Source organism: Suricata suricatta, chromosome 2 (genome assembly GCF_006229205.1).
Source record: "Suricata suricatta isolate VVHF042 chromosome 2, meerkat_22Aug2017_6uvM2_HiC, whole genome shotgun sequence".
In the NCBI taxonomy this organism is placed as follows: Eukaryota; Metazoa; Chordata; class Mammalia; order Carnivora; family Herpestidae; genus Suricata; species Suricata suricatta.
This window is the reverse complement of record NC_043701.1, coordinates 156,404,462-156,422,540: the sequence shown is the minus strand read 5'-3', so window position 1 is coordinate 156,422,540 and position 18,079 is coordinate 156,404,462. Positions and strand designations below refer to the sequence as shown.

Here is an 18,079-nt window from a genome sequence, read left to right as displayed (position 1 = left end):
GGGAGTCCAGCTCATAGCATGCACACAGAGGGTCAGGTGAGCACCATTATGAGTTGCAAAGGACCCATTCTTGGACTCTTAGGAGAGTCGTGTGCTGAGCACAATCCACACCACTAAACTACTTCCAGATAGGAGTGAAATTTGATCCTGCTGTATTTCTCTGTAAGTCAGACCTCCCATTGCCTGCATACAGACCTAAACACAGAGAGGTGCTGAAAACTGCCTATGCCCCAAATACCTTCCCCCAGATCCTCCCACCAAAGTCACTTACTTTAATTCTTAGGACCTTTATGATCATCACTGAATCTTGTATAATACACAGTTATAATTGATGATGATAACTACATATATTAAACACATTTATTGTGTGCCTGGCACTGTGCTAGGTATTTTATATGTTTTATATACATTATTCCATTTAATCCTTAAAACAACCTTCTATGATAAAGAGTCCCACCACTCGGTGTGGATGTTGGCAATGGTGGACTTTGTGCATGTACAGAGGGAAGAGACTATATGGGAACTGTCTGTGTTTTCCATCAATTTTTCTGTTAACCTAAAACTTCTCTAAAAATATAAAGTCACATAGGGGCACCAGAGTGGCTCAGTTGGTTAAATATCCCACCCTTGGTTTCAGCTCAGGTCATGATCTCATGGTTTCGTGGGAGCAAGACCCACATCAGGCTCTGCACTAGTAGTGTGATTCTCTCTCTCTCCCTCTTTCTCTGCCCTTCCCCCACTTGCACTATCTCTCTCTAAGTAATAAACTTAAAAATTTTTATAAATAAAAATAGTCAAAACAATTTTCACCATTAAAAAAATAATAAAAGTTTAAAAATTCTCACCATACCTATTTTCCAGAAAATGTAATTGAGGCATAGCAGCTTTCCCAGGCTTTCTGACTGCAGCTACCCCACTATGCTACACTGGCTCAGCACATTAGAATCATCAAAGTGATGGGCAGGTGGGTGGGGAGGCATCTAGAAGCTATACATGTCAGTAGTGACATTTGATAGATGAACTTGGGGTAAGGAGGTGAAAATCTAAAAAAAAAAAAGAGTATGGTAATGAACATTCATAATGTTGACACTGAGTCATCAAAAAAAGGTTAAATTATGCTCAGGACCCTCTGTTTTAGAACTGAGATGATTCTATAGTAAGTTTTAGACATATCTCATAAAAAAATGGCACAAGATTCAAGTATTTTCCCTGAGCTGACATTCTGTGGGAAGAACAGAATGTCAGCCCCTGACTCGGATGAGCATTGTCCAGGGACTTCTCCTTGCACCTGGATTCCTACAAGTATCTCAAAAACTGTCACTTCTTCCAAATCCTCTCATGTATGAAAGACAAAGAGGTGAGCTTTGGAATCCTGTGGCAATAGGCTTCAGCCACAAGTCAGTCCAGATAGGAGTGTCCCTGAGCCTCTGCGAATAAAGTGGTCTTGGTGTGGGCAGGATGGAGGGAGGATCCAAGGCCATCAGCCACTGGCTTCTCAGAGTCTCTGGTATCCAGCCCCTCTGCCCAGGACCACCACCCCAGATCTCCCAGTGACTACTAGGACTCCCACCCCCAGTCTTCACCTAGTTGTGGAAATGAGGCTAAGCTGCAAGGCCTGGAATAGAGAGGACACCTAACCTCCTGTGGCCACATCCTGGGAGAGACAGGTTGGGGGTGGGGGACTCTGACCATATGTGAAAATTAGAAATTGATATTAGGTTGAAGAGCTTTCATTTTAGCCCACCATTCTTGCCCTGTAACTTGGCAGGGCTCTGTTTTTCTGCCTCCTTGGGAAGTGGTTAGGGGTCTCATGCCCTTTGGGAAGGGACATTAAGGGTAGCAGATGTGCCAGGGAGGCTGACCTCTCTCTTGCCATTCCAATCCTTCAAGCTCCTCTTTTCTTCTGAGCAACTCCAGAAACCAAGATTTACAGTGCCTGGACTGCAGTGTAGGAGACAGGGAGACAATAGGTGTTGTCTTTGATTTTTTAAAAAAAGCCCCATTTTTCCCTTGGAGGTCAGGAAATAGAGAACTGGTAAAGCCTCAGGGGCTCAGTGATGGTCTCTTGGCTTCCTTGGTGGACTGATGAATGGCTCCTGTCACAGGCTTCAATCAGAATTCTTTTCTGGCATTAGCTGCCCTCACATGGGTTAGGGCCCCTGCCTTCTCCCGGGGAAGCTCAGACTGGCAACTTGGTCATTTGCACTGAGTGGAGCCCCCTCCCCGAGCACACCCTGGGTTCTACTTGCCCAGCCTTGTTGCCGCACCCTTGGTTCTCTCCCTTTCCAAACCACACTGAATCCTACCATCCCACTCCCAGGTCTTTACCAGGGAGAACCCAAGGAGTCTGCCCCTTAGACTTTGGGAGAGCTTAACTGAGGAAAGCAACACAGATGAAGGATGGCCTGCATGCTGTGTAATGCATCTATCCTTCAAAATCCAAATTCCAGCTTGGGTTAGGCCAGTCTAGTGGAGAGCAATGTATTAGATAAAGTGGGGTTGATCTATCTGCAGAACAGCTTCTCCTGAGCTCTGGTACCCGGCCATGAGTGTGAGTAATGGCCCTGTGAAACACATTGCTATGGCAGAAGCAGACCAATTTAAACCAAATGTCATTTTGCTAAAAGCCAATTTGCCAAAAGTCAATTCACTGAATGGCCAATTTGTCAAATGACCAATTCATCACATTGACTTACTTCCTCTAACTATGTAGTGTGAGTCGACTGGTTTGCATTTTGTCTTTATTAGAGTAGTTGAAGGGCTGTTCCATTTGTCTCTGCCCCCACTCCTGGTGTTTGAACTATGGTGAAACCACCTCTAATCTCTTCTTGTGATTGCAGAGCAGGGAACTGGGGCAGAGACAACACAACCGATTCTAAAAGGCCATTGTGAAGACAAATGGGGAACCACCCAAATAAGACCAGATTGGTAAAGGAAACAATTGACTCTTTGGGGAGTTGGCTGATCTGTGACTTGGCTTCTGGGGAAGTGACTCAGAAGGGAGTGACCTAGCATAGTTGGGCAGTCTTTGCAGATGCTGATGAGAGGCTTATTTTTCTATCTTTTGGCCACCTCTTTATGGGGGCTGGTGGGAGGCTTCCTTGTTTGGTTTTAGAACCAGGAAGGGCCATGCCTCTCCCAAGCTTGCTTTCATCTGTGGACCTTATAAATTGTATAGCACATTGGTCTCCACATTCCCCTAGGTTGGGAGAAGCCAGGGCACATTTGTAAACAGATGCAAAGGCTTTTGCAGAGTATGTTTCTCTTATTTTATTTTACTATCTCTTTCTTTTGTTCTTTAGCCCTTCCTTCCTCCCTTCCCTTCTCTTCCCTTCCCTTTCCTTTCCTTCTTTCCTTCCTTCTTCCCTTCCCTTCCTTTGCTTTCCCTTCCTTTTCTTTTCTTCCCTTCCCTTCTCTTCTTTATCTCTCTCTCTCTCTCTTTCTTTCTTTCCTCTTCTAGTGTTTACCTTACTCCATCTAATAATGTGTCCTTAAAACTACCTTAATAATCCCTTATTTTTTTCTTTAATGTTTTTTATTTATTTTTGAGAGACAGAGAGAGACAGTGCGAGCAGGGGAGGGTCAGAGAGAGAGAGACACACAGAATCCGAAGCAGGCTCCAGGCTCTGAGCTAGCTGTCAGCACAGAGCCTGATGCAGGGCTCGAACCCATGAACCATGAGATCATGACCTGAGCTGAAGCCAGAAGCCAGACACTTAACTGACTGGGCCACCTAGGCGCCCCAATAATCCCTTCTTGAAATAGGCAGAAAAAGAATCCAGACCTGTTCTGAAGGCTCTTTCATTGGCCCATTTCCCCCACTCCTGCCCTGGATCCCCAAGATCCTTGTCCCCCCATTCCCAGCACCAGCATCTCAGCTCACCCGCTTGACCCTGGGGTGTCATCCTGGAGCAGGGCATAGCCGCCTGTCTCCAGGAAGATATGGAACAGAGACACGCATTGCTGCATTAGAGACAGAGGCCATCCTTCCCCCGGAGATGCAGTATCTTCACCCAGCACATACTTCTCGTGTGCCCACGGTGCCTGCTTTCAACCTCCTTACTTGTTTGAAGCTGGTCTCTGGTCCCTCAGCACTTTGGGGTGGGTATTCTTTCTGCCACACTGTTCTCTGTGCAGTTTGCCCTCAGCCCACATATTTCCCCGCCACTTAGAATTGTGAGCCCCAATTCTTCTGGAGTTTGTCATTTTGGAAGATTTTCTTCCCCATTTGCTTCCTCCAGTGAGGGCTCAGGGAGGCAGGGGACTGGCATTTGTTGCATGTCTACAAAGCACCAGGCATGCGAATCAGTGCTTCACGTGTTATTTTGCAGTCTTTTCACTGAAGAATAACATACAAACAGAAGAGTGTAACTGTCTGCATATGTGCTATGTATGTTCATATATACTACTCACTGAATTTTCACAAAGCAGACACACCCATGTGCCCAGCATGGTGGACCAGCAGACCAAGACGTAAACATATCATGAGCACCCAGAAACTTCCTGTACCTCCTTCCCATCATCAATTCTCTCCATTCCCTCCAGGGTAACCATGATCCTGGCTTTTTTTTTTTTTAATGTTTATTCATCTTAGAGAGAGAGAGAGACAGAGTGTGAACAGGGGAGAGCAGAGAGAGAGAGGGAGACATCTGAAGCAGGCTCCAGGCTCTGGGCTGTCAGCCCAGAGCTTGATGTGGGGCTGAAACCCACGAACCATGAGATCATGACCTGAGCCGAAGTCGGACGCTCAACTGTCTGAGCCACCCAGGCGCCCCCATGGTCCTGACTTCTAATAGCAAAGATTAGTTTTGCCTGTTTTGTGCTTTGTATAAAAGGCACGTATGGTTTGTCATCCTCACCACAGCTCAACAAGAGGGAGCTGTGATCAACCCTCCTTCACACACTAGCAACTAGACTCAGAGAGGTTGAGTAACTTGCCTAGGAACACACGGGCTATAAATGGTGGTGGAACTTGGAGTCAAACTTAGGGTTGTCTGGCTCCAAAGCTCACGTTCTTTCTTCTATATCTTGATTCTTCCTCCTGCTGCACCTCCATCTCCACACCCCCCCCCCCCCCCCCCCCCCCCCCCCCCCCCCCCCCCCCCCCCCCGCCGTGTGTCAGGTCTGGGAATGTTTGAAGTTGTTCTAACAACACGTTGGTGTCAGGACAAGATCAGTAGAAATGTCAGGCACTTCCTTGGGGCCCAGTGTGTGGTGGCTGAGTATAGGGAAGGCCTTGCTCTGGCCCCCAAGTTAAGAGAGGCCTGCATTCTCTGCACCTATTCCCCCATCCCCCACCACTGTGTTCTTGCCGTGTTAGCTGGGACCCGTGCCTGCTGGTTCTGTTTCTTGTCCCCTCCACCCCCACCCCTGAGCTGTTCCCTCTTGAATGGGATTCCAGCCTCTCAGCAGCTTTTCCCTGGCAGGGCTCTGAGGTTGCTCTGTGGGCTGGGTGTGTGCCTCTCATCTGATATCTCTAGTGTGGGAATGGATTTCAGTGATGTTCTGTAGCTGCATAACAAACAGCCTGGTTCAAGGAGGAAATGTTACCCTGGCTGGTTTTACGGTGCAACTATCCAGGGCTGCTTAATGGCTCTTCCTAATGAGGTTTCTGCAGCATTAACTGCAGGGCTGGAGCAGAAGGGGGCGGCACAGGAGGGTGTGTGGCTTCAGGGCAGCGTGGCTGGCAGAGGAGGGAGGGCATCTCTCCAGCGGGCAGTGTCTGGCATGCCCTGTTCAGGCCAGCCCCTGTCTCCTGCAAAGCTCAACCCCGCCATCCGTGGTGTCAGCCTTTAAAACCACCTAGAGGACTTTGGCTATCAGGAGTTCCCTGGGAAAAGCCTGGTATATGCAGCACTTTTTAAAATCTCAGGAGCTCACAGAGCATGTGTGAGCTTGAATTCTATGAATCTTATAAGCACCTTAGGACAGGGAGAGGAGGTGAGGGAGACAGGACACGCTGGATCACCCAGTAATAATTACTAGGGGAAGTTCGAAGCTTACCAGCAGTACCGTGATTGTTACCGACTGTGCACCAGACACTCTTCTGGACACTTTCACATACTTTTTTAATTTACCCTTCTTACAAGCTTATGTTCCAGATGAGGAAACTGAGGTGCAAGGAGGCTTGCTTCTGAACCCAGGTCTCCTGGCTCTCCTCCCGGACTGGCTACTGGTTGGCCAGCTCCTCACCGTCACTGGGGCCCCCTTTGGGGATACTGGCTTATCTGCCAGCCCTGCCATTTGCTGGCTTGATTCTGCTGATTAGGAGAGCAGAGGAGAGGGCGTCCGGAGGCCACAAGGATTAGCAAGGGGAGCTGGCAGTCCGGCCACCAGGAGAAGGCAAAGGCAGCTTCCTTGGTCTTTCCTTTGTTCTGACAACATCAGGGGCTGGGGGGTTGGCCCAGGCCAGAGGAAACTAGCTCCCCACCCCACCCACCAGTGCACTCCTTTGGCATCACACTCGGGTCACTTCTGCACTGTCCTCTTTCCTCCTGTCCCAACTTGACTCCTGGAGACGATGAAACAAGTTCATCCACACCAGGATCAGCCCCTAACAAACACGGACTGTCTCCTGGGAGTGTCTGAGGTTTACGAACTGACAAAGCCCTGGTGCCCACAGTGAGGTCAGAGCTGAGGCAGCATGGTTCAGGTCCTTGCCACCAAATGCCTCTAAAGAACCCCCTTGAGGGGCGCCTGGGTGGCTCAATTGGTTAAGTGGTTTCAGCTCAGGTCATGATCTCAGAGTTTGTGGGTTCGAGCCCCGTGTCAGGCTCTGTGCTGACAGCTCAGAGTCTGGCGCCTGTCTTTGGATCCTGCATTTCCCTCTCTCTCTGACCCTCCCCTGCTCATGCTGTCTCTCTCTCTCTCTCTCTCTCTCTCTCTCTCTCTCTCTCTCTCAAAAATAAATAAAAACATTAAAAAAATAAAATAAAGAACCCCCTTGAAGGTCCCCCAGAGACAGGGGCACACACATGCAGTCCGCCCGCAAGGTGAATCTGGGGCACCTGAATGTTGTCCCATGGGCTCGGGAGAGCAAACGGAGAGGGGTAACTGCCGGATTAATTTCCCTCCTGGGTGGGAGGGGTGGAGGTTGAGGCAGGATTGCAGGACAGGCAGAGGCGAGCGAGGGATGGTCCTTCCAGATCCCGGGAGCACCTCAGAGCAGGTGGGCACTGGGGATACCACCCAGGAGGCACTGCCAACCCCTTCCCTGAGGGCGCCTCCTGAGGTGGGGACCTGGGGTGCAGAGTCTCCCTGGAGCAGTGACCCCTGGCCTCCTAGCAGTCTCACCTGCTGGTTACCTTCATAGCCTGGTTCGCAGCAAAGCCCTCAGGCAACATGCCCCTACCCACCCCTAAAACCCACCTAGAAAGCAAGGAGGGCAGAGGGGCAAACCTAGAGGTCGCTGCCCCTTCCTCCTACCCCCCCCCCCATCCTGTGAGTGCCTCCTCCGGTCTCCGTGCAGGTTGGCAGTGGCACGCCGCAGGTGACAGGCTCCTGCTTTTCCCTTTCTCCACCCATGGTGTGGTCCGTGTCCAAGTCTCCCCACTCCCAGCCCTGAAGGAACAGGAGCTGGCGCCTCTGCCCCTTGCACTGAAGTGCTGGCTGGGAGCAGGGAATAAAATCCCATTTAGCCCTAGCTGGGGACAGGGAAACATTTTAAAAATCCCCTCTGTCAGATGCGGGGCTTCTCAAATTTTAATATGTGTACAAATCAACTGGGTGTCTTGCTAAAAGGCAGATTCTGATTTAGCAAGTGGGACCAGAAAGCCCATACTTATAACAAACTCCCAGGTAGCTCCGCTGTTGCTGGCCCAGGGGCTGGAGGCACGGATGCTGAGTCACCCACTGTGGGATATGGGGGCGGGATTCCCTAATGGCAGCAGTGTGAGCCACCCCACCCCCATGCTGGGCCGCCACTCACTGATTGAACCCTCTCAGCTTCTCTGGGAGGGCAGTGTTGTTGGAAGGGAGACTGAGGAGCTGGGAACCAACTGCAGATCTCACCCCATGTCACCAGGTGGGCTGGGGGCAGAGCTGGCCTCGAGTCTCAGCCTCCTGATTCCCAGACCCAGATTTCCCAGCACTGACCACCTGTCCCCACCCTACCCCCACCCAGCCCTCCCTACAGGGCCCCATGAGGACCATTATAGAGTGCAAGTGGTGGCAGCTGACACAGCCTCAGTGCGGCCCCCCAAGCCCATGGTCATTCCCACCTCAAGGACAGGGAGGCTGCTGGGACTCTGTGATGGGTTCATGGCCAGCTTTGAGGCCTGAGTCCTCATCCGACAGTCTCACAACAAGGAAGATCTGGTGAGGGGGCCCAAAACAGGACGCCCTACTTGCCTCCCACCGGGCCCGTGTCGGGTGGGCTCAGGATAGCCAGCCAGGCTGTTAGCACAAGGGGACAGGCCCGACTGCCCAGAGCCTCCCTCTCTCTGTGTGGCCTGCAAGGCAGACAGAGCAGGCCCCAGTGGGGCCTGAGGTGGGGTTGGCAAGCTGGCTGCAGGAGCCCAGAGCCGAGTCTGCCTTGGCTGGTGCCCAACAGTCCCCAGCTGGGCCCCACGCTGAGGCCCTCAGAGGCCAGTCTGCCAGCAGGGCCCAATCGGGTTAGAGCGTGAAGGGGGATTAGCAGCGAGAACATGGGGTCCTGACCTCGGCCTCCCAGCCCTGCTTTCCCCAGCCCTGGCAGAGACTGCAGGAGCCCTGGGATCACGCCCAAGTCAGGGGGGTGGGCCTCGCTGCTCCCTTCTTTTCATGGAAAGCGGCCTGACTGGGGTCTTTGGGGGTGTTTCCAGTCCTGGGGGTGCTGCAGCTGGCAGCGGCTTGCCTCTCAGGGCCCTTGATCTTGAGTGGTGGGGTTCAGACCGCGAAAATCTTCGCCTCAGGGACGCTTAACTGGAGCTCCCCAGAGGCAAGCTTAGGGGTTCCAGCTCCCTCTCTTCCTCATGGGGTCCCAGGAGAGTCCCCTTCCTCCAGCGCTGCCCACACCTCCCTGCTCATGCTGCTGGTGTCACCTGAGTGCCACGTGGGCGTGTTCAGTTACTGAGGTTCTGTACGGATGGGGGAGGGGAAGGCAAGGCTGATGATAAAACCAGGGCAAGAGGGCTTCTGCAGCGCTTCCCTTCCCCTTATGAGCCTCATCTGATGGCGTATGCCCAGTGCACGAGTGAGGGGCTTTCCCAAAGACAAGGTGGAGCCAGCCTGTGCAGCTCCAAGCCCCTGGCTTCCCCTGTCAGCTGCACAGCCGGCCTAGCTCCTTGTTTGGGTCAGGGAAATGCAGAGGGATTGGAGCAAAAGAATAATGTGGATCCGCATTAGTTCAATTCAGTTAAAAACTACTGAGTCTCACAATGTACTGGGTCTAGGGTACCATAAGGGAGCAAAAGAGACAGTCCTCTCTTGTTTGTTTGTTTGTTTTTAAGAATCAGGAACATTTATATATTTATTTTTTAAGTTTATTTATTTTTGCGATAGAGAGAGAGGTGAGGAGAAAGAGAGAGAAAGAGGGGGAGACAGGAGATAGAGAATCCCAAGCAGGGTCTGAGCTGCCAGCACAGAGCCCAGTGCAGGGCTCAAACTCACAAACTGCAAGATCATGACCTGAGGTAAAATCAAGGGTCAAATGCCCAACTGATTGAGCCACCCAGGCACCCTTAAAAGAGACTCTCTTAAGAGAGTATGGTCTGGGTGGGGGAGGGGAGAAGAGAGGGAGATTCTGATCTGGAGGGAGTGATGGATATTAACCAAAAATCAGTATTAATTATATTCAGTATAGCAATATTTCATTATAAACCTGGATTGGTGCTAAGAAGGAAAAGCATGAGGTCTTGAGAACCTGAAGCAGAGGGAGCAGTCAGGGGAAGCATCTGTAGACTGAGATGTGAAGAACAAATAGGAATTTACTGGGTAAAGACCAGAGGAAGAATATTCTAGGCAGCAGTTACAGCAAGTGCAAAGGTCCTGTGGCAGGGAGGTTCTGAAGAACTGAAGGAATGGCAGCTTAAGTGGAGTAAGAGGCAGGGCTAAGAACATACAGCACCTGTTATATCAGGTCCTGCAAAGTAGGTGCCACTTCTCACACCCAAGTTTTCATATGAGGAAACAGGCCACAGAGTTTAAGTAACTTGCCCAAGACCACGTGATTTAAGTAGGTAAGTCAGGGTTTATTGAACCCGTGTCTGTTATGACACTCTGCTTGGGCTTTCCTCTCAGCGTGTGCTTCCTGGACCAGCATCTATATTCCCCGGGGAGCTTGTCAAAGCCCGAGATCTCATCCTCACCCCTTAGAATTTGTCCCCAGGCCTGTGTTTATCTCCCCAGTCTGTCCCTTGTCTGGCTGCTGCATCCTTACTCTGGGAATTTGCTTTTCACTGTCCTGCCTGGGACTCTGAGCCTCCATCTGCCCCAGGGCTCTGTGCCCTCCCCTACCCCCTGGCCAGGCTCAGGCCGCCAGCTGCTGGCAGGTTGGGTTTTTCTTTCCAGCTCCAGCACCCTCCCTCTTCCAGGGTGACCTCTCTCAGTGTATCTCGATTTGCCCTGACACACCCCGGCCACACACACTTTAGGGCCTGTGACAAGGTCACCGCAGGATGATGGAGCAAAAATGGAAGATGTAGGTGGTGCCTTCTGGGATTGCATGCCAACCTAGTGAAAATGTAGAGGAGGAACATTACTTCAGAGAGATCTGGGAAAGGCAAGACAATTGTTGACCAGATAGGAGGTCAACTGGGGCAAAAAAAATGAGAATAGCTTTCTTTGGGGTTTGTGCTGTGGCGGAGAAGGCTTCTTATGCCCCCTAGTGAGCAAACTTGAAACTACAGCCAGAACCTTCAGAAAGGGACTGGCCAACTGGGTTTGAGGGACAAAGGTCAGCTTTCTTAAATGTTGCCAAGTGGAGGTACTAGGACAGAAGCTTAAGTACACTAACTCACTTCTTCATGGACTCAGAAGCTTAAATACATGAGCTCATCTTATACAAACCTGTGTGGTAGGTATTTTTATCTCCATTTTACAAACGGGGACAGTGAAGCCATTGGGTCCGTAACTTCTGAGATCCCTGGGTGATAAGTGGTAAAAGCAGGAATTGAATCTGGATCCTTCTCCTTGTACCTTTCAAGCTTTTTCCACCCCCTCCTGTGCTGCCAGCATAGTGCATTTTCTTTGGAAGGCCAGCTTCCAAGGTTCACCCATTTTCCTCTGGTCTAGAGGCTGGCTTCTTCCTGGGTCTTAAGTTCAGGTTCCTTCACTCATTTTAATAGCGTGGGCTGCTCGGTCCTGTGGGCTGGCCCTGGGTGGCTCCACCCCCACCCCTTGACCCTCACGTTGTGGATGGGCTCTTGATGTCAAATCTCCTGCCTGCCTGGGGGCAGCATCTTTCCTTGGTAAGCTTTGGGGCCCCAGAGCAATGCCTGAAAGGCTGTTGGATCAGATGCCTCTCTCCCGTGTAACCTGTCACCTCTGGCGTGCAAAGCCTTTTTCCTGCAGATACTTTCCCAGTGCCTTCCGCTCCAGGCAAACCTAACTGACCCTGGATCGCACCAGGCTCTAGTCCAGCTCCAGCCTTTGCACACACTCTTTCTGCCCCTCCCTTCCCCACTTAGCTCCTGTCGTGAGTCCTTACAGAATTGCATTTCCTGAACTGTATTTTGATGCCATGCTATTATAAGAAACAGACACTTGAAACCCATTTATTATAAGGATCTAGAGTTATTGATTAGGCCACACTGTCGTTTTTCATAAAGATCCCTGGAGAATTCTTGTCTTATCTTAGTACCCCACACAGCTGTCCTCCTGAGAAACTGGTCCTTTTAAATGTATACAGATATTTGGGATGCTGTTAACGGGCCGGTTTCCCCTGTTTGCATCAGCTCTTGGAAAGCCTAGAGCCCATGCTTTGCCCTGGACCTGACGTGTGTGGGGCTGACATTGTGCTGCGTTCTTGGCACCCGCCATTGATTTTTCTTCTCCTCGGCCCACTTTTTACCCTTGCTCTCTTGTTGTTCTGCAAAGCCCTCTAAGCCACCTTAAAGCGTTTCTGGAACAAGGTTGGCTTAAATCAATAAATGAATCGATACAAATAAAAAACCTTCCTTGCAGGGTTGTGGAGAGGATTAAAGGGAATAATGAATGTGAGTGGCCGGCCCAGAGTTCCCTCCCAGGCCTGGCTGATGGATGGACTGCCAGCTGGGGCCAACAGGACTGCCCCCTGGAGGTCCCCACCTCCCGGGCACCCTCTGTCTTCCTGATCCCATCCAAGTCCCCAGGCCGCTGCCCCTCCCTGCTCTTGGCTTGCCCTCACCATCCAGGCTTCGTTCTCCCTGGGGCTCAGTGGGACAGCGAGGGCAGGCGACTGTGTCTGTCCTCTCGCAGACTGCTGTCAGCGCGTCGTCAGCGATGGGCTGCCCTGGGGATCTCAGACACCCTGGGAACCAAGCACCTCAGCCGCTGGGTCTTGGAGCAATCAGCATGTTGTGGGACTCTGTCCGTTGGGGGACGAGGAGATCATCTGGTCCAGCCCGCACCTTTGACAAACGAGGAGACTGAGGCCCAAAGTGCCAAGTGGTGGAGGCTCACTGTGAACAGATTTCAGCCCGTCCACGCCCAGTCTGAGCAAGACTCTCACAGGCTCTCAGGGGCCCCCATGCCCTCAGAGTCAGACCACACTCTCTAGCGCGGCTTCTAGGCCTCTCCTGGACCGTTCCCCGGAAGCACCCCTGTTTTCATCATGGATTAATGTGTAGCCAATGACCTCAAAGTGTAGCGGCCAAAAAGGACAGCACACCTTCCTCGCCTCACAGTTTCTGTAGGTGGCTGGGTGGTCCTGGCACAGGGTCTTGAGTGAGATTGCTCTCGCAATGTTGGCTGGGGCTGTGTCTCAGTCTGTTCGGGCTACTGTACCAGAAATACCATAGATCGGGTCGTTTATAAACAAAACACATTTCTCTCTCACAGTGCTAGATGTTGGGGAGTGCAGGAGCATGGTGCCAGCAGATTGGTGTTGGGTGAGGCTCCACAGCCTGGCTCAGAGGCTTCCTGGCTCATAGCTGTGCCCTCCCAAGGCAGGAGGGGTGGTGGAGCCCCCTGCCGCCTCCTTTATGAGGCCATTCATCGCTCTCACCAGTGCTCCACCTTCATGGCCAGAGCACTCCCCCAGGCCCTGCTTCCCAACACCATCACATTGGGCAGTGGGATTTCAGCGTCTGAATTCTGGGGGCAGCGTGCAGACCATGGCAGGCTGCAGAGTTGGAAAGCATGACTGGGGCTGGAGAATCTGTTTCCTTGATGACTGACTGACGTTGCTGGCAGCCGGTGCTGGCTGTTGGCAAGCCTCTGTTCCTCCCCATGTGGGACTCTCCAGAGAGCTCTTGAGTGTCTTTGACGTGGCGGCCGGCTTCTCCCAGAGGAAGCGACGAGACAGAAGTCGTGACCCTCTGAGTGCCAGCAGTCTCTTGGTTACCTGTGTGGCCTGCACAGCCCTTGCTCCTAATTTTGGAGTTTACCTGTCCGATTGTGCTGCCTGGTGTCACCAACTACTTAAGAAGAGGGAGAGATCAAGGTCACAGACCAAGCGGACGGTAGGGCTAATACAGGGTGTATCACTGGTCCTCTGTGGTATGTAGCAATTACCTGCATCACAGGAACTGGGCAGGGGACAGAGCTATCTAGGCAAGGAAGGGGTGAGAATAGGATGAGGCAGATGAGTAAAGGCTGAAGGGCTCTCCTGTCCTCTCAAGATGGAACGGCTGGTGGGAATTGTTGAGGAAGGGGAAAGCAAGGCGGAGAGTGTGGATGAGGAGGCCAGAGGCGGTTCTGGGGCAGCCTCAGACTGTGGGGGCACAGAGAACGTCTCCAGGAACACAGACAGACTAAACAGGGGCGCCAGAGTTGTACACAGACAACTGAGATCAAAGACTCTGGGAAGAGAGTGAAGACTGGCATGTGGGGTTGGGGAAGGAGAGGAAGGTGGGCACAAATGTCTCCCCAGACCCACTGCCACCTGCCGGGAGGTGGATGTGGGAGAAGCAACTGCTGCATGGAGGGCTGGGAACAGCCAGTTATAGTGAAGCAGAGCACAGGCTGTGATGGGAGCTTGTATGTAGTTTGGAAGGAGAGAAGTGTCTGTGTCACAGGCTTGAGACACCTTCCTTCAAGGGGAGAGAGAGCTTGACGATGATGAAGACCACAGATGCCTGGGGCCAGGTAGGGGTCTGGGGGACAGGAGAGGCTGTGGGGTTTATAGCAGGGGGAGCTCACACTCTATGCGAGGGGTCAGGATTGGTGGGGACAGTCCTTGCCAGGCTTGTATCCACACTCGGCACACAAGGACACTGCGGCTCAGGAAGGGGCTGACCGGCAGAGACACAGCTGGGGGGCCAGGATCTGAAGGGCTCAAGCATTCTACTATCATGCTTCCGTTTCTCTGTCTCAGCAGGAAAACCCAGATGGAGGGGTGGTGGCCCTCATAGCCCAGGAACTGTGTTCGAGGGATGGGTGCCTGGCAGTGAAGCCTAAGGCCTGTGGGGTAAATGGCTGAAAGGAGGGACAAGGTCAAAGCCCCTGGGGCTGGCCGGGAGGGGCTGGGGGGGGTCTGTGGAGCTGTCCAGCACTGGATCCCATGTCAGGACAGTCAGCCCCTGGCTGTCCAGCTTATGGACTCTGAGGGCACATCTGATGCGGGGCTCTCCTGTAAACCACCTGGGTCCCTATCCCGGTTTAACCTTGGGCAGATTGCTTCACTTCTTGGAGCTCAGGTCCCCCCTCTGCAAAATAGGGGAGGACCTCCGTCCTCCCAACTCCAGTGCCTGCTCCTAGGGCAGCTGTGAGAGGGGTGGCTCTGGGAGGGACCTCGACTGCCAGGGCTCAGATCCTAGAGCCACCACTCACCAACTGTGTTCCCTGGAATTTTTCTAAGCCTCCCTTTAATTTTTTGGAAACGGGGACAGTAATGGTATTTGTCCCATGGTTAGTGAAGGTCAGGGGGGTTTGTGTGTGATGTGCTAGGCAGTGCTGGCCTGGGGGACATGCTTAGAACACAGTGGCTGTTGATGCCACCACTGTGGTGAGGAAACACTGCCCTGGAAAGGCAGTATAGTAAGGATGCTGCGAGAGGAAGGGGGAGGCTGGTGGACAGGTGCCAGGCCACTGTCAGCAGAGCTGGAGGAAGCTACTCTGGGAACTTGTAGAGGCCAGGGATCTGCAGGGTCCCTGTAACTCCGCCTCCCTTACATCAGGGCATTAATAATGGGGAAATGGTGGCATCCTTGGTGACTTCTGCCATCCAAGCTGCAGAGCAGGGAGGCAGCACCGTGTCAAGGAGCAGGCTGCAGGGGCCAGACTCTGTGTGGGCTCAGGCTCTTCGAGGTGGTTCTGCTGACCACAGGCCTTGAGCACAGGATCTGGAGTCAGACCCAGCCTGGATTCCGTGTCCTGAACCTGCCACATACTGGCTGGGCTACCAGTGGTGCCTTCCTCCTGAGCCCTGTTCTTCCTGGGTAAAACAGAAACTGAGTCATGCCTGCACTTACCGCAGGCCCTGGGGTGGCTGTGGGCTTATTAAGCTTGCTCCCTTACAGCCCTGGGTGATATTTTGGGGGCTGAGCTGACTCTGCTGGGATCTGGCAGAGTTGGTCACGGCCACCCCAAGCCTGTCCCTCCAGCTGCAGCCCCCTCTGTGCAGAGAGGGGAGTTGGTTGGGGATAAAACTCCCTCTGGGGCAGGGCTCCTCTCTCCAGCTCCCTAATTCATTCATTCGTTTATTCATTCAACAAATGCTTGCCTGCAGAGCAGGCCTGTGCGGGCCCTGTCTCAGGTGCTGGAGCACTCTGTGGCTATCCTGACCTCCCTGACTCATCGGGGCCCTCTGGAGAAGTCTCTTCTGATCGTGCTTCTCTCCCTCTGGCTTTGTCCTCTCAGGGACCTGAGTGAGAACACCATCCAGGCCATCCCCAGAAAAGCTTTTCGTGGAGCCACAGACCTCAAAAATTTGTGAGTCCAGGCCTGGGAGGGAGAAGGGTGGAGGGGCTGGAGGGCCACCCCTGTAGCATCCTTGTGTATCTCCCTGAGCCCCGTGGTCCCAGCAGACAAGGCGCTGGTGTGGGTTCTGAGATGACGGGTGCCAGCATGGTCTTCTGGAACAATCTGGGGTCAAAGGAAACAGGCAGCCTTTGGGGACTGGGCAGAAGGGAGTGTCATGGACTGTGGGTGCTTAGGTGAGGTCCATTTAAATGGCACAGTCTCCATGCTCTTTCCCTTCAGTCGATTGAGAGAGTTGGGTTTGAATCTTCTTTTCCAGGTACATATTATGTAAGTGGCTGCAAGTCACTTAATTTCACCAAGCCTCAGTATATTGTTCTGTAAAATAGGAATATTCGATTTACCTCACAGGCTTGTTCTGAAGTTTAAACAAGACATGGAAATAAATACACTCTGTCAAGGGCTATTTAAATGTAATGGTTTAGGGGCTCCTGGGCGGCTCAGTCGGTTAAGTGTCCTACTCTTATTCCAGCTCAGGTCATGATCTCATGGTTTGTGGATTCAATCCCCATATCAGGCTCTCTGCTGACCGTGCAGATCCTGTTGGGATTCTGTCTCTCTCCCCTTCTATCTGCCCCTCCTCTGCTTGCACTCTCTCAAAATAAATAAACTAACTTAAAAAAAATTAACATCTTAAAGAAAATAAGTGTAATGGTTTATTCCTCCTCCAGATGTATTCTGGCCCAGATGCGCCACCTCCCCGAGCTCTGACAGCAGCAGGGATGACACGAGCCCGGCTTGTGTGTTGCTCCCAAGCCCTTGTCTGGGGTAGACAATGGAGCATGGCATTCTTTCCCAGGGGCCCAGATCACAGCTTCGGTTTATCCCAAAGGCAGCCTTCCAGGTGGCCTCGGCCAGTCTCGCTTGGCACTCGGGGAGAGATCTGTTTGCCAGCGCTGACTGCCGCTGCCCCCGGGAGAACCCATCCCATTTTCTAGCTGCCAGCACCCGCTAGGTGGTCTCCACAGTGGGCGGCATGGGTGCCTGCTCCCCAGAGGATACGCAGTTAGGTAGAGGAATATAACACGGCTTTTATTTAGATGTCCTGTTTTAACTAAATCAGAAAGAACTGAACCTTCTATGAGTACAGTAAAACCTTGGTTTGCAAAAAGTTCATCCTGGAAACATGTTTGTGATCCGAAGCACTCCTATATCAAAGCGAACTTCAAGAACCATTGGTCAGTTGTGATCATGTGACATTAGCCATCATGTACTACTTGTATTGCAAGGCATCACTTGTTTATCAAATTAAAATGTATTAGAAATGTCTGCTCATCTTACGGAGCACTCGCAGAACAAGTTACTCGCAATCCAAGGTTTACTGTGTTTGCTATTTGGATGAATGCATATATACTGGGCGAGTGACTGGGGCCAGCCCCTTTATTTTTTTTAAACGAATGAGCATTTGATTAAAACACATGCACAGACACCCCTGCTCTAGACGGTGTACATTCCGGTATAACTTTCCTTTGCTCCACAGACAGCTGGACAAGAACCAGATCAGCTGCATCGAGGAAGGGGCCTTCCGGGCTCTGCGGGGGCTGGAGGTGCTGTAAGTAGAGCGCGGGAAGGCAGCAGAGGCCGCAGGGCCTTGCTAACCCAGGAGCTGAGGCCCTCACAGCTGGAGTTGGGCCGCAGCGGGTGGGATGCCCCGGGAGGCAGTGCTAGGCCCAGGGCAGAGGCCATGCTGTCTGCTCCCCTAGGCCCGCCACCCAGGACGGGGGCGAGGGGACACATGTTCATGACATCATGCCTGTGGGGTGTGCCCCAGGCCTACCCTGCTTACACGAAGCCCAGCAACGTGTCTGTGTCCTCCAGGACTTTGTGGCCCCTGAGGCAGGAATGCTACCCTGTCTCCTCTGTGAAAGCCCACCCTTACTTCCAAACTGGCTCAAGCCTGTGGGCAGCCTTGGCCTCTCCTTGCTTTGTGTCCCTGCAGTCTGTGGCAGCTGCCTGTTAGCCACTGGCCCCACTCGGGGACTTCCCTGAGGGCAGCTCTGTGTCCCCGCTCCTGAGTGGGCAGAGCCTCCAGGGTCCTGCC

The 18,079-nt window shown here is 52.4% G+C and overlaps 1 protein-coding gene across 1 annotated transcript in view; it reads left to right on the top strand.

The window, feature by feature from the left end:
• Positions 1-18,079, top strand: part of SLIT1 (slit guidance ligand 1) — a 171,264-nt gene that overhangs the window by 101,909 nt on the left and 51,276 nt on the right. Inside the window, exons 5-6 of the mRNA XM_029932319.1 lie at positions 15,919-15,990; positions 17,519-17,590. Coding sequence (XP_029788179.1) covers positions 15,919-15,990; positions 17,519-17,590 — 144 coding nt within the window. The remainder of the gene's footprint in view (positions 1-15,918; positions 15,991-17,518; positions 17,591-18,079) is intronic.